Source organism: Hypanus sabinus, chromosome 25, assembly GCF_030144855.1.
Source record: "Hypanus sabinus isolate sHypSab1 chromosome 25, sHypSab1.hap1, whole genome shotgun sequence".
NCBI classification, from domain to species: domain Eukaryota; kingdom Metazoa; phylum Chordata; class Chondrichthyes; order Myliobatiformes; family Dasyatidae; genus Hypanus; species Hypanus sabinus.
In genome coordinates, this window is record NC_082730.1 from 35,732,560 (window position 1) to 35,752,880 (window position 20,321).

The window sequence follows — 20,321 nt, forward strand, 5'->3', positions numbered from 1 at the left end:
CCCGAGAGAGAGGCACTGGAGTCGGTGTGGGTCGGCACCCAAGCTGGAGTCGGTGCTGCACCCCAGTGTTAAGCTGTATTGTGTTCGACTGCAGACTCGGAGTCTTGAACGATATTTTGTTTTCTGTGGCTGGTATCTTGTATGTGCTGTGGGCGCCTTCTGCTGGGACTAACTGTTGATATTGTGTTTTGCACCTTGGTCCGACTGTTACGCTGTTTTATTTGGCTGTATTCATGGGTACTCTTATATGGCTGAATGACAATTTTACTTGAAGTTGAACTGTTGGTATTGTGTTTTGCACCTTGGTCCCACTGTTACGCTGTTTTATTTGGCTGTATTCATGGGTACTCTTATATGGCTGAATGACAATTTTACTTGAAGTTGAACTACACTCAGTGATCACTTTACTATGTGTACCTGTACACCTTGTCCTTAATGCAAATATCTAATTTTTTTTTATTTAACAAAATATACTTTATTCCAAAATAAAATTATATACAATAACCATTCAAAGACTTTCAATTCTTTACAGTTGGTACCATTAGTGTCTTTACATTTTCAAAGTTCTAATGTTTTGCCACCCACGTGGCACTTTATCCTCTCATATTTACATTCTGGGGGTATACCCCCAATCCCTCACACCTCAATTCCCCTGGAAGAAGGACCCTAGACTGTGGTCCTTCCCCACCGGGCCCTTGCGGTGGCTGCACCGAGTTTGAGTGCGTCCCTCAACACGTACTCCTGCAGCCGAGATTGTGCCAGTCGGCAGCGTTCTCCCACGGACATCTCCGTGTGCTGGTAGACCAACAAGTTTCGGGCCGACCAAAGAGCGTCTTTGACTGAGTTGATGATCTGCCAGCAGCACTGGATGTTGGTCTCGGTGTGCGTCCCCGGGAACAGCCCGTAGATCAGAGAGTCCTCTGTTACACAGCTGCTGGGGATGAACCTCGACACTGTCCCTTCCATCCTCCTCCACACCCAGTGTGCCAAGAGGTGGGTCACCGACTCCTCCTCTCTGCAGTCCTCCCGTGGGCAGAGGGGTGTGGAGACGACGTTCCGGGCGTACAGGAGGGATTGGACTGGGAGGGCCCCTCTCACCGCCAGCCAGGCGAGGTCTTGGTGCCTGTTGGTGAGGTCTGGCGATGAGGCATTTTGCCAGATGAACTGGACGGTCTGCTCAGGGAACCACCCCACTGTGTCCATCACGTCCTTCTCCTGCAGTGCCTGCAGGACCTTACGTGCTGAGCACTGCCTGATGGCCCTGTGGTCAAAGGCGTTGACAAAGAACTTCTCTACAAAGGACAGGTATGGCGGCAATGACCAGCTGACAGGGGTGTTGCGTGGGAAAGGGGCCAGACCCATCCTTCGTTGCCAGGACGACAGGTAGAACCTGGGCACGTAGTGGTACTTGGTGCCCACGTACCTGGGATCCACACAGAATCTGATGCAGGCACACACGAAGCTGGCCATCAGGGTGAGGGCGACACTGGGGACGTTTTTGCCCTCGTTGTCCAGGGACTTGTGCATGGTGGTCCGTCTGACCTGTTGCATCTTGAATCCCCAGACGAATCTGAAGACGACTTGGGTGATTTCCGAGCTGACGGAGCGGGGGACTGGCCACACCTGCTCCAAGTACAGCAGCCCTGAGAGCACCTCACACCTGATAACCAGGTTCTTGCCCGCTATCGATAGGGAGCGCCCTCCTCACATCCCCAGTTTCTGTTTCATCTTGGCAGTCCGCTCCTGCCAGTTCTTGTTGCACGCCTCAGCCCCTCCGAACCAGATCCCCAACACCTTCACTTGATCAGCCCTGGGGACGCTGGATCGGTCGGGCGAGTTGCCGAAGAGCATGGCTTCGCTCTTTGTGCGGTTGACCCTGGCCCCCGACGCCTGCTCGAACTGTTCGCAGACGCTGATCAGCCTGCAAACTGACCTCGGATCGGAGCAGAAGACGGTGACATCGTCCATGTACAGGGAGGTTTTGACTTGGGTCCCTCCGCTGCCTGGCAGCGTCACCCCTCTTATGCCCCCTTCCCTCCTGATGGCCTCGGCAAAGGGTTCTATGCAGCACACAAACAAGATAGGGGAGAGAGGGCTGCCCTGCCTGACTCCAGGCCTGATGGGGAAGCTGTCTGTTTCCCACCCGTTGACCTGGACTGCGCTACAGATGTCCGTGTAGAGCAGTTTGATCCAATTCCGGATTCCCTCCCCAAATCCCATTTTGGAGAGTACATCTGCCATGTACGTGTGCGATATCCTGTTGAAGGTTTTCTCCTGGTCCAAGCTGACCAGGCAGGCGTCCACCCCCCTGTCCTGCACGTAGGCGATGGTGTCCCTCAGCAGCGCGAGGCTGTCTGGAATCTTCCTGTCTGGTACAGCACAGGTTTGGTCTGGGTGGATCACCTGCTCCAGTGCAGACTTAACCCTGTTGGCGATAGCCTTGGACAGGATCTTGTAGTCCACATTCAGGAGTGAGATGGGCCTCCAATTTCTAATGTCTTCCCTCTCCCCCTTCTGCTTGTAGATGAGGGTGATGCTGCCCTTTCTCATGGATTCTGACATGCTGCCTGCCAGCAGCGTAGCATTGTACACTTCCAGCAGGTCGGGGCCCATCCGGTTCCACAGAGCCGAATACAACTTGACCGGTAAGCCGTCGCTTCCGGGAGACTTACCCGACTCAAAGGAACGGACGGAGCCGGGCAGCTCGTCCAGGGTCAGTGGCTGCTCCAGACTCTCCCGCTTGCCGTCGTCTAAGACCTGCGTGATGGACGACAGGAAGTTGCGGGAGGCTGTGGAGTCTGTGGCCTTTTCTCCGTACAGACCAACATAGAAGGGCCTGCAGATCCTCAGAATTTCTGTCTGCGAGGATGCGACTGAGCCGTCCTCTTCCTTAAGGTTGTGGATCACAGAGCTCCCCCTGTGCCAATTAGCCAATCGTGTGGCAGTATCTGAATGCATAAAAACACGATCAAGAGGTTCAGTGAGTGGCAGTTCTGTCGGGGGGAAATGCCTTGTTAATGAGAGCAGTCGGGGAGAATGGCCAGATTCCCAAAGAAAAAGGAGCCGAATAAAGTTGTCACTGAATGTATATCAGGAATAATCAATCCGATTCTTTGGGATGTGGGAGCTGTGGGATAACTACTTCTGCCATTAGACAGGATCAGGCGGGCGGTGATTGGTAACCTGAGTACAAATGAGCAGTAGGAAAAGAAAAAGGAAACACCTTGCCCAAGATGGGGGTGTTACCACCTGTCAAACAGCTGTTCAGCTTGTTAAGTCCCCATTATTTCACTTGCATACTGGGTATTACTAACTGCACAGACCTGTTTATTGCAAGATATCTCTGGCAGCTTATATATTAATGTGAATTTATTCTCCACTTTTTGCAATACAGACTATTAAATTTTGCTTCAGGAACAAAACACTGTGAACGGATTTGTAAAAACAGACTTGCATTGTTATGGTGTCTTGTCAAACTTCAGGATGTTCCAGAGTTTTTTGCAGCTGGTAAAGAACCACTGCAGACATGCCACCTCTCCCGGAAGTTCTGGGAGTTTCCCGTATATTGATAGCGGCTGAGAGAGGTGGGGGAGAGAGAGGGAGAGGGAGAGAGAAAGAAAAAAAACATGGCAGAGTGTTCCAAAAAAATATTTAGAACGTACTTCACCCCAGACTACACTGAAGTGTACCCCTGCCTAATAGGGGTCAAAAATAATGAGAGTGTTGCTCGCTTCACTGTTTACAACAGTGACTTTTCTATTGCCCATGGTGGGTTAAAATTTAAAAGACATGTTGAGGTGAGTTTAATAGGTGTCATTCATTTATTAGCATAGCTAATGTTATTTAAACTAACTGGCTAGCTGCTAAGGAGCTACTCTCTTGCAGACATCCCATTTCTCCCAGGAGTCTCCTGTAAATTGATGGTGCTACCTCCCTGAAATGAGATTTTGCAGGGTGGGATGTCTGCCATTGGCAACAACTGGTGTGATCCAGGATTGAATTGGCCATGTAAACGGGACATTGCAGTCCAATTAAGGTTAAAAATAATGTTCAGCACAATGCAGTCACTTTATCTGCATGAAATAAAAAAAAACAAATGAGGAACTATTTTTCTTACATATCAATTGTTGATGAAAGCATTTACATCTAGCTCACTCAGCTTATTAAACAAAAAGTTAATATCTCTGATCTTCCTGGATATATCTGTTCTTACAAAGAGGTATAGTTCCAGGTATCATTGCAGTCCTGATATGCAAATGACTCAGTTGAATCCCAGCGTGGACTTATTAACTTTAATATGAGTTAACCTGTGGCTTTGTAATAATGGGCTTTATTCTTGTGAGATGCATTGTGGCTGAGATTGTCCTGGATACCCAAGACAGTAAACTTTGTAATAATGTAAAAGTTAAGTTTGCTTTGAGGTTCTTTCAATCTTCCTCGAAAGGTGTCTCGACGAGCCCTTGAATTGTGTTGGCACAGAGGGCTGAGGGCCAAGTGCAGGAAGAAGGCTGAAGATGGATGGGGCCCTCGGGTGGGAATGAACATGATGGAATGAATGCCACGTTTCACTGTTTTATGACTTCATGATCATATCACACAAACCCAGTGTTGCGCACTGCAGTAAGTTGGCATACGACGTAATGTTTGGTGGAGTTAATGGTGCTGAGGTTGTCTTGGTTGGCAGAGTGATATCAATATGTTCGTGAAATGGATGTTGGAGTATTATCCAGATAGATATTAGTTGGTTCAATTTGGAACTACTGGTGAGGATAGGACATATACCTTGGATGGTAGGGTCCTAAAAAGTATTAAAGAATAGAAGGACCTTTGACCCAAGTCCACATATCCCAGAAAGTTGACAGTGCAAGTGGGTCACATGGTTAATAAGAATTTGGGATGCTGGTCTTCATTTGTCATGGCATTGGATGAGTAGGAAGGTCATGCTCCATATTTACGGACCTTTGGTTGGAATGTGGTGTGCAATTCTGGTTACGACACTGAAGGAAGGATGTGAGTGGGCTGGAGAGGATGCAGAGCAGACTAATCAGGATGTTGAATGGAATGGAGCCTTCCTGTAATGAGATTAAAGAGGTTTGCTCTGGCTTTTCTCGAGAGCAGGAGGGACATGCTCCAGTTTATAAAACTGTTCCTCATATCAGAGGTGGAAAAAACAATTGGACATCGGATTTGGGTAAACTATAACAGATTTAGAGGGGATCTGAAGGGGGCGGGAGGGTGCTGTTTCACACAGAGAGTGGTGTGTGCCTGAAACGCACTGCCAGAGTGTGGTGGGATCAGAAGACCTTGCAGAGTTTAAGAGGTGTCTCAATGATCACTTGAATAACCCAGGCACGGAGAGCAATGAGCAGAGTGCATAAGGAATTCATAGCAGGGGTGATCATTGTTCAGCATGGACTTGGTGGGGTGCGTGTCTTGTTTCCCTGCTCTGTGACTCTGAAACCAACAGTGGACAGCTTGTACAAACACTGTGTGCTTCAGGAATAGACGGCCAAAAGCCTTCACAAAGTTCACACCTAACCAGTTTAGAGGTCGAAGGACTAAATGATGAGAACAGAAGTAAAACTTTATTCTGCTATATACCCCATGCAGACAACACATTAAGAATAAAGAATGCATATGTTAATAGACAAAATCATAATTAATTATGGAAAATTGTTGCAACATTTACAACTCTTAAATGTGTAAAACACAGAAATGCTGGAGGAACTCAGCATGTTTGGCAGCATTAATGGAGGGGAATGAACACCTGATGTTTCTGGCCAAGACCCTTCATCTGGATTGGAAAGAAAGAGGGGAGAATCCAGAATAAAGGGATGGGGAGAGCCCCTGGGCTTCTGCCCTCTTTCTTTCCAGACCTGATGAAGGGTCTTGGCTCGAAACATCAACTTAATTAGTCCTTCCATAGTACTTGCTGATTCCTCCAGCATTTTTTTTTTGCATGTTGTTTCAGAGTTTCAGCATCTGCAGTCCTTCCTGTGTCTTTAAATTTGTAGAATATTGAAGGACAAACCCTGCTATGCACAAGTAATACATTTTCCTAAGGAATATCGCATATAATAAATCCAAAATGCTCTGTCAGGTGAGTACACCTAAGAAGATTTGTACTGTAATTTTGAACAACTTCTGGACAAAAGCCAGCGTGATCTTTCTGGACTGTTTTCCTCTTGACCACTTGGGTCGTTCCTTGAATTTGAGTTTGGTTGGGAAGATTGTTACTAGTCCATTGATTATATTTATATCATACCAGGTTACACCATCCATGTTTCACTTTTATACGTTACAACTGCCAGTGTGCTTATGAAACTAAGTTCATTTCTGAATGGCAATAAATTTTAAAGTTGCTTTTTGTTTAGTAAAATATAGTGTAGATAAGTAAGTTATGATTTTATTCAAGGTCTTCTTGCACTCTTATGCCAAGGTGCTGTTGTTCTCTTTCTGTTTCCTTCATTGCCTGTCTCTCCTTGGGAGCAATATGATGTGTTCATTAATTCATTACTGATGCTTTTGTATTATTACTCACCAATAACATTCCTTCAGAAGTAGGACCAGTTCTATCTCATTCTTTTTCTTATTATGGGACACAACAGCGTGTACCTGTCTGTCAGGAGCTGATAACTGCTGAAGTGGGAGGCACAGGAATTTGAAATAACTGCTTGTCAATCACAGTGCAAAATATAATTGAAATCTTGCCTGTTTTAACTCTTTGGTAAGCGTTGAGAGTGATTTGCTTGCCTTTGCAACAGCAAATTATCCCACATATCCTCCTGTTGCATTGAAATTGTCAGTGACATTTGTAATATGCAAATGTCCTAAACCAGGCATTTGGTAGAAAACAAAGGTAACGTGTTTCAGGCAGGAAGATCTTCTGCCCTACTCTTAATCTGTCCTGAAAATATATTTGTAGGAAGTTATGTATGCTTAGGTTTGAAGAAAATTTAACCAAATTTTTTTTGGTTGTTTCACTAGTTTGAAACTCAGCTTGTACAAATAAACTGAATGGTGACTACCCATAATTACAATGATTTAATTATTTTAATTTACTCTCTCTGAGGAGTAATATACTGTCACTTTCAAAATTGTATTGAGGCATTATGTTGCGCATCAGGATTACAACACAAGTTTGTGAACTGTAATCTATTAAGGCCCTCTTCATGAACTGGACTGAAACAAGTTAGCATTGTTCATAAAATGCATAATTTCTAAATCCTTTAGAGCTTATTAGAGACTACATTGATAGATCATTTGTCTGCTCACCCACAGTGTATTCCACATCACTTGCTGTTGAAGCCTTTTATTTGAAATAAAAATGAGTGGGTGGAGGGTTTAGAAAGATGCCAGTTAAAATTGCTTCAGATTTGCATGCCATCATGAGTGGGGATACAACAGGGCTGTGTTCTCTGTGACTGTGCTTTGAAATACATGAGGGAATTAGTAAATGCTAACTTGCTCTTGTTTTTTTATGCTGCTAAAATCCTTTTCTTTGCAAACATGCTTGACATAGGCTCACAGTAAATTTATTGTCAATAATCAGGCTATTCAGAAAATAATTGAAATCTCTGTGAAGTGAATAAGATGGCATTTTGCTGATCATCCATTAACTTTTTCTCAGCTGCCGATTTTGCATTGAAGGTTCCATTATTTCTCACTGTTCAAAAGCCAGACACAGTGCACTGTCAGACCCAGATATTTTACTGCCAAATTTATAAGTGCCAAGTTAATGTCATAATATAATTTCACAGAAGCATAAAAATATCTCAAATGAACTCCTGAACAACATTGAGCATTCATAGGTTTCATGGACAATTTCTGTGGAAGAATAAAATAGTGTAAATTCATCAGTGACCTTAAATAAAGCCCACTTCCACCACTCTCACCACTCCAATCCTCTCATTTCCAAGTTGAAAAAACTGCTTCTGTAACTGAGCTCCATGCATGATATCAATCAAATTTACTTTTGGAGAAATAGGGTATTTATGTTAACTGACTGGTTTCCTGTTAAGTTCATTCCTTGTGATATTTGGCCAAGTTGTAAATATAATGTATTGACATTTTGATATGCTAAAGAATACCTTGATAACCATCAACAGTAAAGAAGAGGTCCTCTCTGCTTAATTTGGAACATCCACTTTAAAATGTTGCTGTCAGAGAGTGGTGTCCTCTATTGAAATGGTAAGGTCAGTTAATGTAGTTTGACACTTGTCAGGTACAGTGATGATGTCATCAGTCTGGGACAGAACAACACGTGATGTGAGGGAACATGGAAGTGAGAATGAGAAATAAGGACATGTTCAGAGCACCAGGCATCGAGTCCTGATATATGCGCTATCTGATTCAGTACTAGGATAGATTGCAAATGCACGACTGTGGCGACGGAGACACAGGCTTTGCAAGAAAGTTGAACATTAGTGATGAGAATGGAGAGATCCGGGATCCTACACTATCAATATTTTATGGAGCCAGCAATGCTAGCCTGAGTTGGACATGGTGGCTCGACTCATTTGAACTTTATGCTGACGGTGAAGGACTGACAGGGAACAATAACACAGCAGATAAATACAAAACAAAGAAGGAGAGAGCACTACTTTTGCACCTTGCAGGACCAGATGTGCAGGATATATTCTCAACACTACCAAACAAGGGACAAGTCACAGGCGACGGTGCAGAATACAGGATGTGTTGAATGCTTACTTCGTAGCCAGGTCGATGCTATGTTTACCCAGCAGCATTTTCATCATCTTGCCCAAAAACAAGGTGAGACGGTTCAACAGTTCTCTACTCGCCTTCTACAGGCAGCAAAAGACTGTAATTTTAAAATTGACGCAGACAACCAAATTGGCGATGCCGTTGTGGGAAAATGTAACTATGTGCGGGGAAAACGACTGGAGAATATGCAGGGCCTAACACTTGCCCCTACGCTGGAAGTAGTAGAGGAACAAATGTCAGCCTTGTCACTCCAAGCGAGACAGCTAGAGTCTGTGTGCCATGTTTCACACTGTGAGGATACAAAAGGTGGCAAAAAGACAAGGAAGAAGAAAGTCTGCTAATGCAAATGAAAGGAAATACTACAGATTTGAAAACACAGATCAACCGGAAAGAGATTCGAAGTGTCCAGCTTATGGACGGACATGCAGAAAATACACTGTAGAGAACCACTTTGCAAAAATGTGCCAGAAAAAAGGATTAAAGACACAAAAAGTGAATGATGTTGAGGATGAACAGAAGGAAGTTGCATTTGTTTTCATGGGACAGTCATCTGGAAAAATTACTTTTTGTGTAGGTGGTGTCAATCTGTGCATGTTGTTACATTCAGGAGTCAGAAGTAACATAGTGAGTGAAAATGTGTGGGAAAAACTTAAGTCAGAAAAGTCAAAATTTCAAGATGGCGGCGCGACGCAGCTTGCAGCGGCCACACCAGAACTGATTATCTGTTATTTGTGAAGTGGGGTGCCGTGCGCAATCATAATCAATTGAAAACAGACGTGGGAGCACTGAGGAACATCGTGAAATCTCCAGAAAGACCTTCTTTGTTGCTGCCGCTGCTGTGAGGTCCAGGACTCTGCTGAGAAGAAGAGGCCCCCAGTCCTCGGGGTTGCGTTGCCAATGGCCGTTGATGGGGCAGTCTTAATACGCTCGGCAGAGGATGGTGCTCGGAGAAGCTGTGCCAGAGGGGATGGTCGTCGGCTCGGAGGTTCGACGGACTCGGAGTCCGCTGTGGTCAGGTCGCTTTCGGTGTGTGCTGCGTCTGCGGGGCTGGGTTCGACGGAGCTTTCATTGTGTGCTGCGTCTGCGAGGCTGAGTCAGGCGGCGCCGTGGAAGTCCATAGCGGGGGTATTCCTTTCTGCAGCCGGCATGGGATGGCGAGTCTTTCGGGACCCTGGGGTCTTGTGGAAACTGTGTGGTGATTTCTTTTGAACTTATAGTCCTTTAACATCTTTGGACTATTTTTACTGTGCCCATGGTCTGGTTTTTATCAATTATGCTATTTGTTTGCACTGTTGTAACTATATGTTGTAACAATGTGGTTTTGTGCAGGTCTTGTAGCTTTAGTTTTTGGTCTTGTTTGTCTGGTGGATTTGGAGCTCCTTTCCAGGGAACGCGCTAAGACGGTAGCGTGATATTAATATGCAGCAGCCTCTCTGGACTCTGGATTGGGAATTGCCAAACGTTATGTGGATTTTCTGGTGTAGTCTGTTTGGTCACGTGCTTTTGTGATATCATTCTGGAGGAGCGTTGTCTCATTGTTTAACTGCATTGCATTTGTGGTTTCTAAATGACAATAAACTGAACATGAATAAGGAGTGTCGTTCACATATTCCTATGCAAAAGAGAAAGCTGTACCCATATTCATCCAACACATCACTGGAGGTTGAGGGGGTGTTGGAATCTGAACAGACCAGCCAGAGTTCATCGTGATGAAGTGCAATGGTGAACCACTCCTAGGTAGAGAAGCAGCTGCAAAACTGGGCGTGGTAAAGATTGGAGAAAAAGTGCCAGTAGTGACAGATATTAATGAGTTACTTAAGCTGCAGTACCCAAAAGTGTTTGAAGGGGTAGGAAAGCTGAACACTTAAGGAGGTCAGTCTGTTTATTGATCCAAGGGTAAAGCCTGTGGCCCAGCCACTCAGATGTGTACCTTCCAATTTCAGTTGGGGAAAAAAACTGAACAGCTAATGAAAATGGACATTAGTGAGAAAGCTGAAGGCCCAACTCCTTGGGTTAACGGAGTAGTAACTTTACCAAAACTCAACAAGGATGTCAGAATGTGCCTAGACATGAGAAGAGCAAATGAAGCAATTGGGAGGGAAGGATATCCCATTCCTATTATAGATGAGATACTACAGAGTATGAATGGAGCAGCGGTGTTTAGACTTGAAATGGTGCTATCACCAGGTAGAACTAACTCCAGAATCTAGGGGGATAATCACATTTGCTGTGCATAATGGAGTGTATATGTAAAGGAGACCGTTATTTGGTGTGTCATCAGCAAGTGAGCAATTTAGCATGAGATAGCAAATGCTTTAGCTGGAATGGAAGGAGTTGAGCACATCTCCGATGATGTGATTGTGCATGCGCTTAACCAAAAACTGCATGAGGAGAGACTGCAGGCTGTTTTGAAGAGAGTCGCAGAGTGTGGACTGACATCGAACCTAGAGAAATGTCAGTTCAACATGGACAGACTAGATTTCATGAGAATTCTCTTGTCGCAGAAAGGCATTGGACCAACTGAAGAGAGAGTGCGAGCAGTAATGGAGGCTCGTGAACCACAAAACGCCACAGAAGTGAGGAGTTTCCGAGGTCTTGTTGGCTACAGCCACAGATTCTTACCACAGTTTGCAACTTCGTCAGAACCGCTTAGACGATTGACCAGGAAGGACACCCAGTTCAAGTTCAGAGAAGAAGAGGGCCGCGCATTCAAAACTCTAAAATAGGAGCTAGCAAGAGCAGGTTCACTGGCCTACTTTGATAAAGATGTGCCAACTAAAGTAATAGCAGATTCTAGCCCAGTCAGACTGGGGGCAGCACTTATACAGAAACAAAATGAAGAAATGGTACTTGTCTGCTATGGGAGCCATAGTCCCACAGACTGTGAGAATAAGTACTCACAAATAGAGCAAGGAGAATTCACACTGGTATGGGCATATGAAAGACTTCATCCATATTTGCGTGGGAGAAAATTTGACCTGATCACAGATCACAAGCCTTTGAAGATGATTTATAGCTCAAGTATATGCAGGCGTTGAGCGGTGGGTCTTAAGATTGCAACTATACGACTACAGAGTCATACACATGCCAGGAAAACAGAATATTGCAAACCCACTGTCCAGGCTGCTCTGGAGAGACTGCTCAAAAAGAGACACAAATATGATTCGGAGGAAAATGTCAGGTTCATAGCTGTGAGTGCTACGCCTAGAGCCCCGACAACACGAGAGGCGGACAGTGCCACAGGTCCAGAGTTGCAGGAGCCACCGTGAATAGACACTTTGAGAGCTGTAAGGCATATGCAGCCATTGCAAATGAGCTGCGTACTGTGGGTCATCTTATCCTCAGAGGGTAAGCCTTGCACACACGGGCACTCGCCCTAGCTCACGAGGGACACTTGGGAGTAGTTGGTACAAATCAGCATCTCAGAACCCAGGTTTGGTGGCCTGGTATGGACGAAGCAGCTGAGAAGCACTGCAAAACCTGTCACGGCTGTCAAACTGTATCTGGACCCGACCCTCCAGAATCACTAAGACTGAGATTGTTACCAGATGGTCCTTGGCAGGAGGTAGCTGTTGATTTGCTTGGACCATTGCCAACAAACCATTCCAATCTAGTAGTAGTTGATTAGTACAGCTGATTTTATGAATATGACATTTTGACCTGTACCATGTAGAGAGAGCTATTGACAGCCTAGAGAGCATTTTCAGTAGACATGGACTGCCGGTATCTATCAAATCAGATAATGAACTTCAATTCAGATCTGAGCCGTTCAAGGAATATTATGAGTGTAATGGAATCAAATGCCTGAAAACAATACCAGAGGGGGCTCAGGTAAATGGCGAAGTGGAGCACCAAAATGCATCACTGATGAAAAGGATCAGGGTTGCTCAGGCAGAAAGACTTGTGAACTGTGAAATGTGAACTGCGGAAGTATGTGACTGTGAACAGATGTGTGGAACCTGCCACTGCAGGAACAAGTTCTGCCGAACTTCTCTACAATCGCTAAAAGAAGGGAAGTTACCAGACTTCAAGGAGTACACACAGCAGACCTGGAAGAACAAGATTGGAACGCAGAACCAAAAGTAAATTACAGGCTGAATGCAGACAGTCACAGAGGAGCACAAGACGCTACTGTAAAAGTTCGGGACACTGTGCTTATGCAGCAAGAAAAAGTGGACAAATTCAACACACCCTCCAACGCAACACCACCCAGGGTGGTGAGGAAAACAGGAAATCAAATGGTAGTTGAAACTCCAACTGGAGTGCAGATGCAAGGAACACCACACATGTAAAAAAAAAGTTCAACACAAGAGAGACTTTTGACAAACAGGAGAAAATTCAGGGATTTGACAATGAGGTAATGGACAATATGGTGGACAGTTACGGACAAGCTCAAGTTTACAGTGTGCAAAGGCCATTAACAAACATTGAAAGCAAAGAAAAACCAGTAGAAAGAACTCAAAAGGTTAGAAACAACCTCTAAAGTTTGATGATTCTGTATTGAAGTAGAGCCTTAAGTTGAGGGTTTTGAAACAAGGAAAACTGTTGTAAGTTGAAAATGAAGTTTTTGGTTCCAGAGTAATCGAAACAGAAAATGTGTTGGTTATAGTAATGCATATCAGAGAATATGTGTTGAATTGAAATGGTTAAATGTGTCCTAAAACATTGAAGTTCATTTCTCAGGAAAGGAGGGATGTCATATATTGAAATGGTAAGGTCAGTCAATGTAGTTTGGCACTTGTCAAGTCAGTGGTGATGTCATCAGTCTGGGACAGAACAGCAAGTGATTTTGAGGGAGCATGGAATGAGAATGAGAAATAAGGACATGTTCAGAACATCAAGCATCGAGTCGCAATATATGCACTACCATAGATAGATTGCAAATACACTGCAAGAAGGCATATTATTCTTGTACATTGCAGCAAAATACCTCCATTTGGTTCATGGTTTCACAAAGATAAAAAAACTAATTTGAGCTTTGACGATGTTTTGAAATGCCTGCATTGTTATCCTTGGAAACCAACGTTGAGGGTAATTCCCAGTGCAAATCAGGATCTCATCGATGTCATATAACCTGATTTTCAGCTTAAGCTGTGGTCTCTCATCTGAAAAAGAGAAGGAACTCAAACCACTGAAAAATCTCTATTAGGATGGTCATGGCTTGTATGCTGCAAACGAACCAAAAGCTTTTTAGATCACCACTGGTTTAGTTTTTGCCAGGCACACATACTTCACCGGAAATTAATTCATTTTATCATTGATCAGAAATGGAAATCATTGGAATAACCAGGGCATAGTTGGTGACAACTGATACCAAAATAATAAGTCTCATTCGGTTTATTTCAAAATATTATTAAACTCTACTCTGAAACATAAATGCAAGTTTTGTGGATATCTCTGATCAAAACCTTTGAAAAGTAAATAGCCTGAAGAAGAGAGAGTATTAGTTGTGGAGAAATGAAGAAAGGGAATGTGAAAGGTGGGATTGCTCCTATGACATCCATCATGGAGTGTTTATTAAGTGAGTGCAAATCTTCCATCTTCACCCAGTCTGGCCTATATGACCCATAGCTCAATCATCATCATCATGCGCCATACTCTGCCAGAGCCTGGGCGACCACTTTCTTCCACTGAGATCTGTCGGCAGTCAAACCTCTTGCATCTCTGGCGGTGAGGCTGGTCCACTTCTTGATGTTGTCATTCCAGTTGTCTTGGGAGCAACTTCCTTCTACTTTGCCTTCAAGCATGGTGCGTTCTATTGTGTCATTAGTTCTTGAGATGTGTCCAGAATAGCGAAGTTTCCTTTGGATAACAGTTTCCAGAATATTGGTTTCATGCCAACCTTGGCTAGGATGAAATTGTTGGATCTCCTTTCAATGTACGATACCCTGAGGATCTGTCTGTATGTCCACATCTCAAAAGCTGTCAACTTCTTTTCATCAGCTGCTTTTAGGGTCCATGTTTCACAGCCATATTGGGTTACTGGCCAGACAAGACTCTTGAGGAGGCATATCTTGGTGTCATTGGTCACAGGTCTATCTTTCTGGATGTTCCAGAGTTTGGTAGTGCTTGTGCGTACCATTGCTAGCCTTCGCCTTATTTCCTTGCTGCATTTGTTTGTGTCATTTAGTTCTGCACCAAGGTATATAAAGGAGGACACTTGTTCAATCTTGTCATTTCCGATGTAAATGTCAGCTTGAATTGCAGTTTTGCTTATCACCATAACTTTAGTCTTTTGGCCATTTATCAGCAATCCACATTCAGCAGAAACTTTTGGAACATTATTGAGTAGTGCTTGTAGGTCTTCTTCTGTTGTGGCTAGCAGGGCTGTGTCATCTGCGTATCTCAAACTACTGATGGTTCTTCCTCCTATTTTAATGCCAGTGTTGTCTGGAGTTGCCAGTCTCATGATCATCTCAGTGCAGATGTTAAAAAGGGATGGAGAAAGGATGCAGCCTTGGCAGACTTCTTTCCCATTGCAGAATGATTCAGTCTCGCCAGACGTGTTCCGAAGGCTGGAGAATTGTGTAGTTCAATAGTTGATTCTTAAATTTCCTTTGAAATGGCCAGCAATACATAGAGTTCAGTGGCAACTAGGCCTGGATGTCAACCACTGAAATAAGTTCTGGGTACCAACAATAACAAATTTAAAAGATATAGATGATAAGGATTTTTAGACTTTGGCTAATTTGCTTTATTGCAGTGACTCAGTTGTGTTATAGTTCCAGTAAATTTAAACATGGGAAGCACTCTTCTTTGATTAATAACACTAAATGTCTGTGAGAAATCAGCCGGTAGTTATACATATCCCTGAATTTTGGATTCTGTTGATGCCTATGGGACTGAGAGAGTTGAGATCACTATAAACAATTCTGACACTCTTTCAGATATTTTGTATTGGCTACTGTTATGTTTTGTAACTCCAAAGCCCAAAACTAATTGCAAGAAAAATAAGGGAGACTGGTATACAAGTCAAACTTTGTCTTTACTTTAGGCAAGACACACTTGTATGATGTGGTGGCGTAATGTGTATGACGTTTTGGTATTTTTACATATAATCTGCATTGCATTATTTAAATAACAAGAGTGCTTAATCAAACAATATATTAACAATATTACTCAAATATGATTGAAATATTAAATACACTACAGTTCTCCCTGCTTAGCTGCAATCTCCTATTCAATATAGAATGCATCTCAACTTAGAATGCCATCCTTGAATATTACAACGACATCATCCAGTAACTTGCTGAACTCGCTTTCAGTTGACACTTTTATAGGGGATGTGTCATGTGGTGGATGGATCTCCAATGAAGTTGTAGTTCTGTCTGCCAGTCATGACCCCACAATGCTGGCCCTCCTGTTTTTACCACGTAGAAGCCTAATCTAGCTTGTTGGTTGTTGTATTTCACCATTATAAATGTCATTCCCACAGGAATGATCATTTCTCCAATGCAAGTTCTTAGCTGGATACCTGCAGGCTTCAGTTTAGTATCTTTGAAATACCATTCAATCTCATTTGTGGAATGAGTACAGCAGCTGAGCCAGTCTCCAATTACATTTTAATTAATGTGCCGTTCACTTCTGGTGTAAGCCACATTGCTTATCTACTGTAAGTTTCATAATGTAACTCTCAAGGCAACTCAGTCTTGTGTCACTCTCATCAGATTTTTCATCAACAACATGAAGATTAGTGCTGTTTTTGAAGCTGCAGCTTGAAGTTTTATCTTTATCTCTTCCCTGTGATGTCCATTTATTTTTGTCTGCCTGATATATTATGATCACTTCAATTCAATCATGTTTGCTGAAATGGACTCCCTTTCCTGTTGATTCTGCTTATGAATCCTAAAGCATTCTGCAATTAACAGTTATCTTGGTTCTAAGTGTTCCTGCATTACTTTCATGATTTCAGAAAAGCTCCTTTCTGCTGGTTTGGTTGGAGCAGTTAAACTTATAAACATAATGTATGCATTTAAAACCAATGCGATCAGCAAAACTGGTATTCACAACTCATTGGCTATTTCATTTGCTTCAAACTCTGCTCAATCCAGTACAAAATCCAGTTTTTTCTTGTACAATTCAATGCATCTAATTTTCCGATGTAGCAGCCATTTCTCCTTTATTTATTATTACTATCAACTGGTACTCACTGCTTATTATCCTATGAATTTGTCCCTTTTCTGCTTTTTTAAAATACTTGACGATTTCTCACTCTCCCTTCCAAAGGGACACGTATTGTGCTGCTTTTTTTAAAATCCTAGCATCTCACTGTTCTTTTTTGCAAACTCGAACTCGCTGCACTTTAACAAGTAGGTAGTCACCTCAGGTTTGTTTAAACTTCCTCATTGCTGCTGTTAGGTTTTGTAACTCTGAAACATAAAACTAATTGTAAGAAAAACAAGAGAGTCTGGAATGCGAGTCAAACATTGTTTTTACTTTCAGCAAGACACAGATGTCTTGACATATGCCATTTACACGTTTTACATATAACCCACAGTACATTATTTAAACAACAAAGGATGATCAACCAAACAATATGTTTACTATATTACTTAAGTATTACTGAAATGTAATACAACAGCTACCAAACCTGAAAACCTGAACTTCTTGAACTGAAATTTGGAAATAATACTGACAAACTTTTCAAGAGTTCTAACTATATTTGTTGAAGTAAACTATTTTGAAAACTGAGATGTTAATTATCAAAAATGATTTTGTCTCTTTTAGTGACTTAATTTGATTGTACACTTCCAGAAAATTCTCACCGTTCCAGGAAGATGACAACTAAACATGGACAATGTAATAAGGAGCTGAGCAACACATTTTGAAAGCTTAATCATTTTTTGGTTCATGTAAATAATTAGGAAAGGTCATTTTAATTGATGGGACAGGCTAGCTGGTACGGAAAGGGGATTATAAAGAAACAACGTTGTATTTTGCAGTAATGTTACCAATTACTGTGACATTCTTTAAAAAGATCATTTTTGCTTCATTTGCCAAATGAATTTCATTGTTGACTTTAGATGAGTTGAGCTGAAGGGCCTGTTTCTGTGATAACTCCATAACTCTATCTGTTTTCCTTTTCAGCTGCTGCATATGAAAAGCAACAAGTATTTGACAGTGAACAAAAGACTACCAGCCCTGCTGGAGAAGAATGCCATGCGAGTCACCCTGGATGCCACAGGGAACGAAGGTTCTTGGTTATTCATTCAGCCATTTTGGAAGCTACGAAGCAATGGAGACAATGTAAGGATTACCATAACAGGGTTAAATTCTGACAGCAAAAATATACATGTTGAGTACTTATATTTTGCAAAACAGCCCAATACTCCAGGATCCTGTTAGACAAAAAAAGTTATTTTCTTCACCACACCTCTTCCCAGTGTACTCCATCTTCACTAATAATGATGAATGAGGCATTAAGTACTGAAATCACCTGCTTTCTCAGTTCACAGCTCCCTCACTCCTAATGATGAGCTTCTCTGTGTCACATGCCCTACTTTCTTCTTTCCACATTTTTTATTCTCCAAGCTATCATCACGATCTTCCCAAGTTCAATGTATCCCTAAAATCATCTCCCTAGTCCATTAAACTTTTAACCACCTATAATCTATTCCTGGTTACTCTTCTAGATGACCTTACCTGAAAGTATTTTCAAAACTGTTAGCTCCTTCACAGAATTCCCCCTCTTGATCTGCCAAAGCTTCCATCATGATAGAAAATGGGAAACTTCTCTATTGGAAATGTGCAAATGGTGAAAAAAAGGGAAGGGAAGGAAAGGAGACCAAAGGAAGAAAGACAAATCTCTCAAAGTCTGGTGTAGTAGCAGTTTCTTTCTTGTTACTTTTGTGAGCAAGGTGAGTTCTTTGTGTTCAACAGGAAGACAAAAAGCAGGCAGTTCCCTGCTTTCTTAGAATTAGCAAGTCTTTGAAATCTAAACAGGATACAGTGTTTTCAGGATCTCATCTGCATGTCTGAAATTAAATGCTTTCCATTAATAATTTGCTGGGGGGTGGGCAATCAAATTAGGATATATTAGAAATGCAAATATTGTCATGACAAGTGATGTTTCAAAGTTAAAAGTTATGTTTAAATTTTAAGGTACTCTTTTAATAATATGTATAATATGTTAACTCTACATTTCAGGTAGTGGTTGGAGACAAAGTAGTGTTGAATCCAGTCAATGCTGGACAGCCATTGCATGCAAGCAATTATGAACTTCTGGACAACGCAGGCTGCCAGGAGGTAAGAGCCCAACAGAAGAAGAAGGTTGCATCAAAACAGGGGGAAAAGAACTAATTCAACAAGAATATGAAAAGAACCAAAAGACAGAAATAGAGAATGTAATTTATGCTGAAAGAGAATTAAAAGATGAAGAGGACAAAGAATGGTATTTATAAAGACCCAAATAAGTTTAGCGCACCTAGTTTGTGTAGGAGTTCCATTTTGTAGTTGCTGAACTGTATTTTGTTCAGTTGAAGGGTTCTATGGCCATAGAAACAAATCTATTAGACCGTCCTCTCCACCTCAGGAAATATTGCACAAATATGAAATATGTAAGGATAAATTGTATTCACCTCTATTAACAATGCAACAAAGAATACATTTATAATCATTTTAGAAATACTAAAAGAAAGTTATTTGTTACAGCAGATAGTTGATAGGTTGTCTACAGAAGGTATTTGTTTTCTCTTCAATATTATTCCATTTTTAACCCTCCAATTCTAGGTAAACTCTGTAAACTGTAACACCAGCTGGAAGATAAATCTCTTCATGAAGTACAGTGACTACATGGAAGATGCTTTAAAAGGGGTATGAAATACTAGTTTATTTTATTGCTGATAGAAAATATTGATAATGTGCAGGCCATTAAGGTAGAAATTCAGAGCACTATAACTTAAGTTGGACACAACATGCTTAAAACTACTTTTTTTTAATGCCCGTTAACTTTACAAGGCTATTCTGAAGTTTATTTGTTGTGGATAATGCAGTAGGTTTTCAAAGCTTGCAGAGAGATTTCGGCCAGTTAGAAGAGTGGGCTGAAAGATGGCAGATGGAGTTTAATGCTGATAAGTGTGAGGTGCTACATTGTGGTAGGACTAATCAAAATAGGACATACATGGTAAATGGTAGGGCATCAAGGAATGCAGTAGGACAGAGTGACCTTGGAATAATAGTGCATAGTTCCCTGAAGGTGGAATCTTGTGAATAGGGTGGTGAAGAAAGCTTTTGGTATGCTGGCCTTTATAAATCAGAGCGTTGAGTATAGGAGTTGGGATGTAATGTTAAAATTGTACAAGGCATTGGTGAGGCCAAATTTGGAGTATTGTGTACAGTTCTGGTCACCGAATTATAGGAAAGATGTCAACAAAATAGAGAGAGTACAGAGGAGATTTACTAGAATGTTACCTGGGTTTCAGCACCTAAGTTACAGAGAATGGTTGAACACGTTAGGTCTTTATTCTTTGGAGTGTAGAAGGTTGAGGGGGGACTTGATTCAGGTATTTAAAATTATGAGGGGGATAGATAGAGTTGATGTGGATAGGCTTTTTCCATTGAGAGTAGGGGAGATTCAAACAAGAGGACATGAGTTGAGA

The 20,321-nt window shown here is 42.2% G+C and overlaps 1 protein-coding gene across 1 annotated transcript in view; it reads left to right on the forward strand.

The window, feature by feature from the left end:
* itpr3 (inositol 1,4,5-trisphosphate receptor, type 3) overlaps positions 1-20,321 on the forward strand; it is a 315,156-nt gene that overhangs the window by 121,584 nt on the left and 173,251 nt on the right. Inside the window, exons 5-7 of the mRNA XM_059950461.1 lie at positions 17,812-17,970; positions 18,871-18,969; positions 19,453-19,536. Of these exons, the coding sequence (XP_059806444.1) occupies positions 17,812-17,970; positions 18,871-18,969; positions 19,453-19,536 (342 nt within the window). The remainder of the gene's footprint in view (positions 1-17,811; positions 17,971-18,870; positions 18,970-19,452; positions 19,537-20,321) is intronic.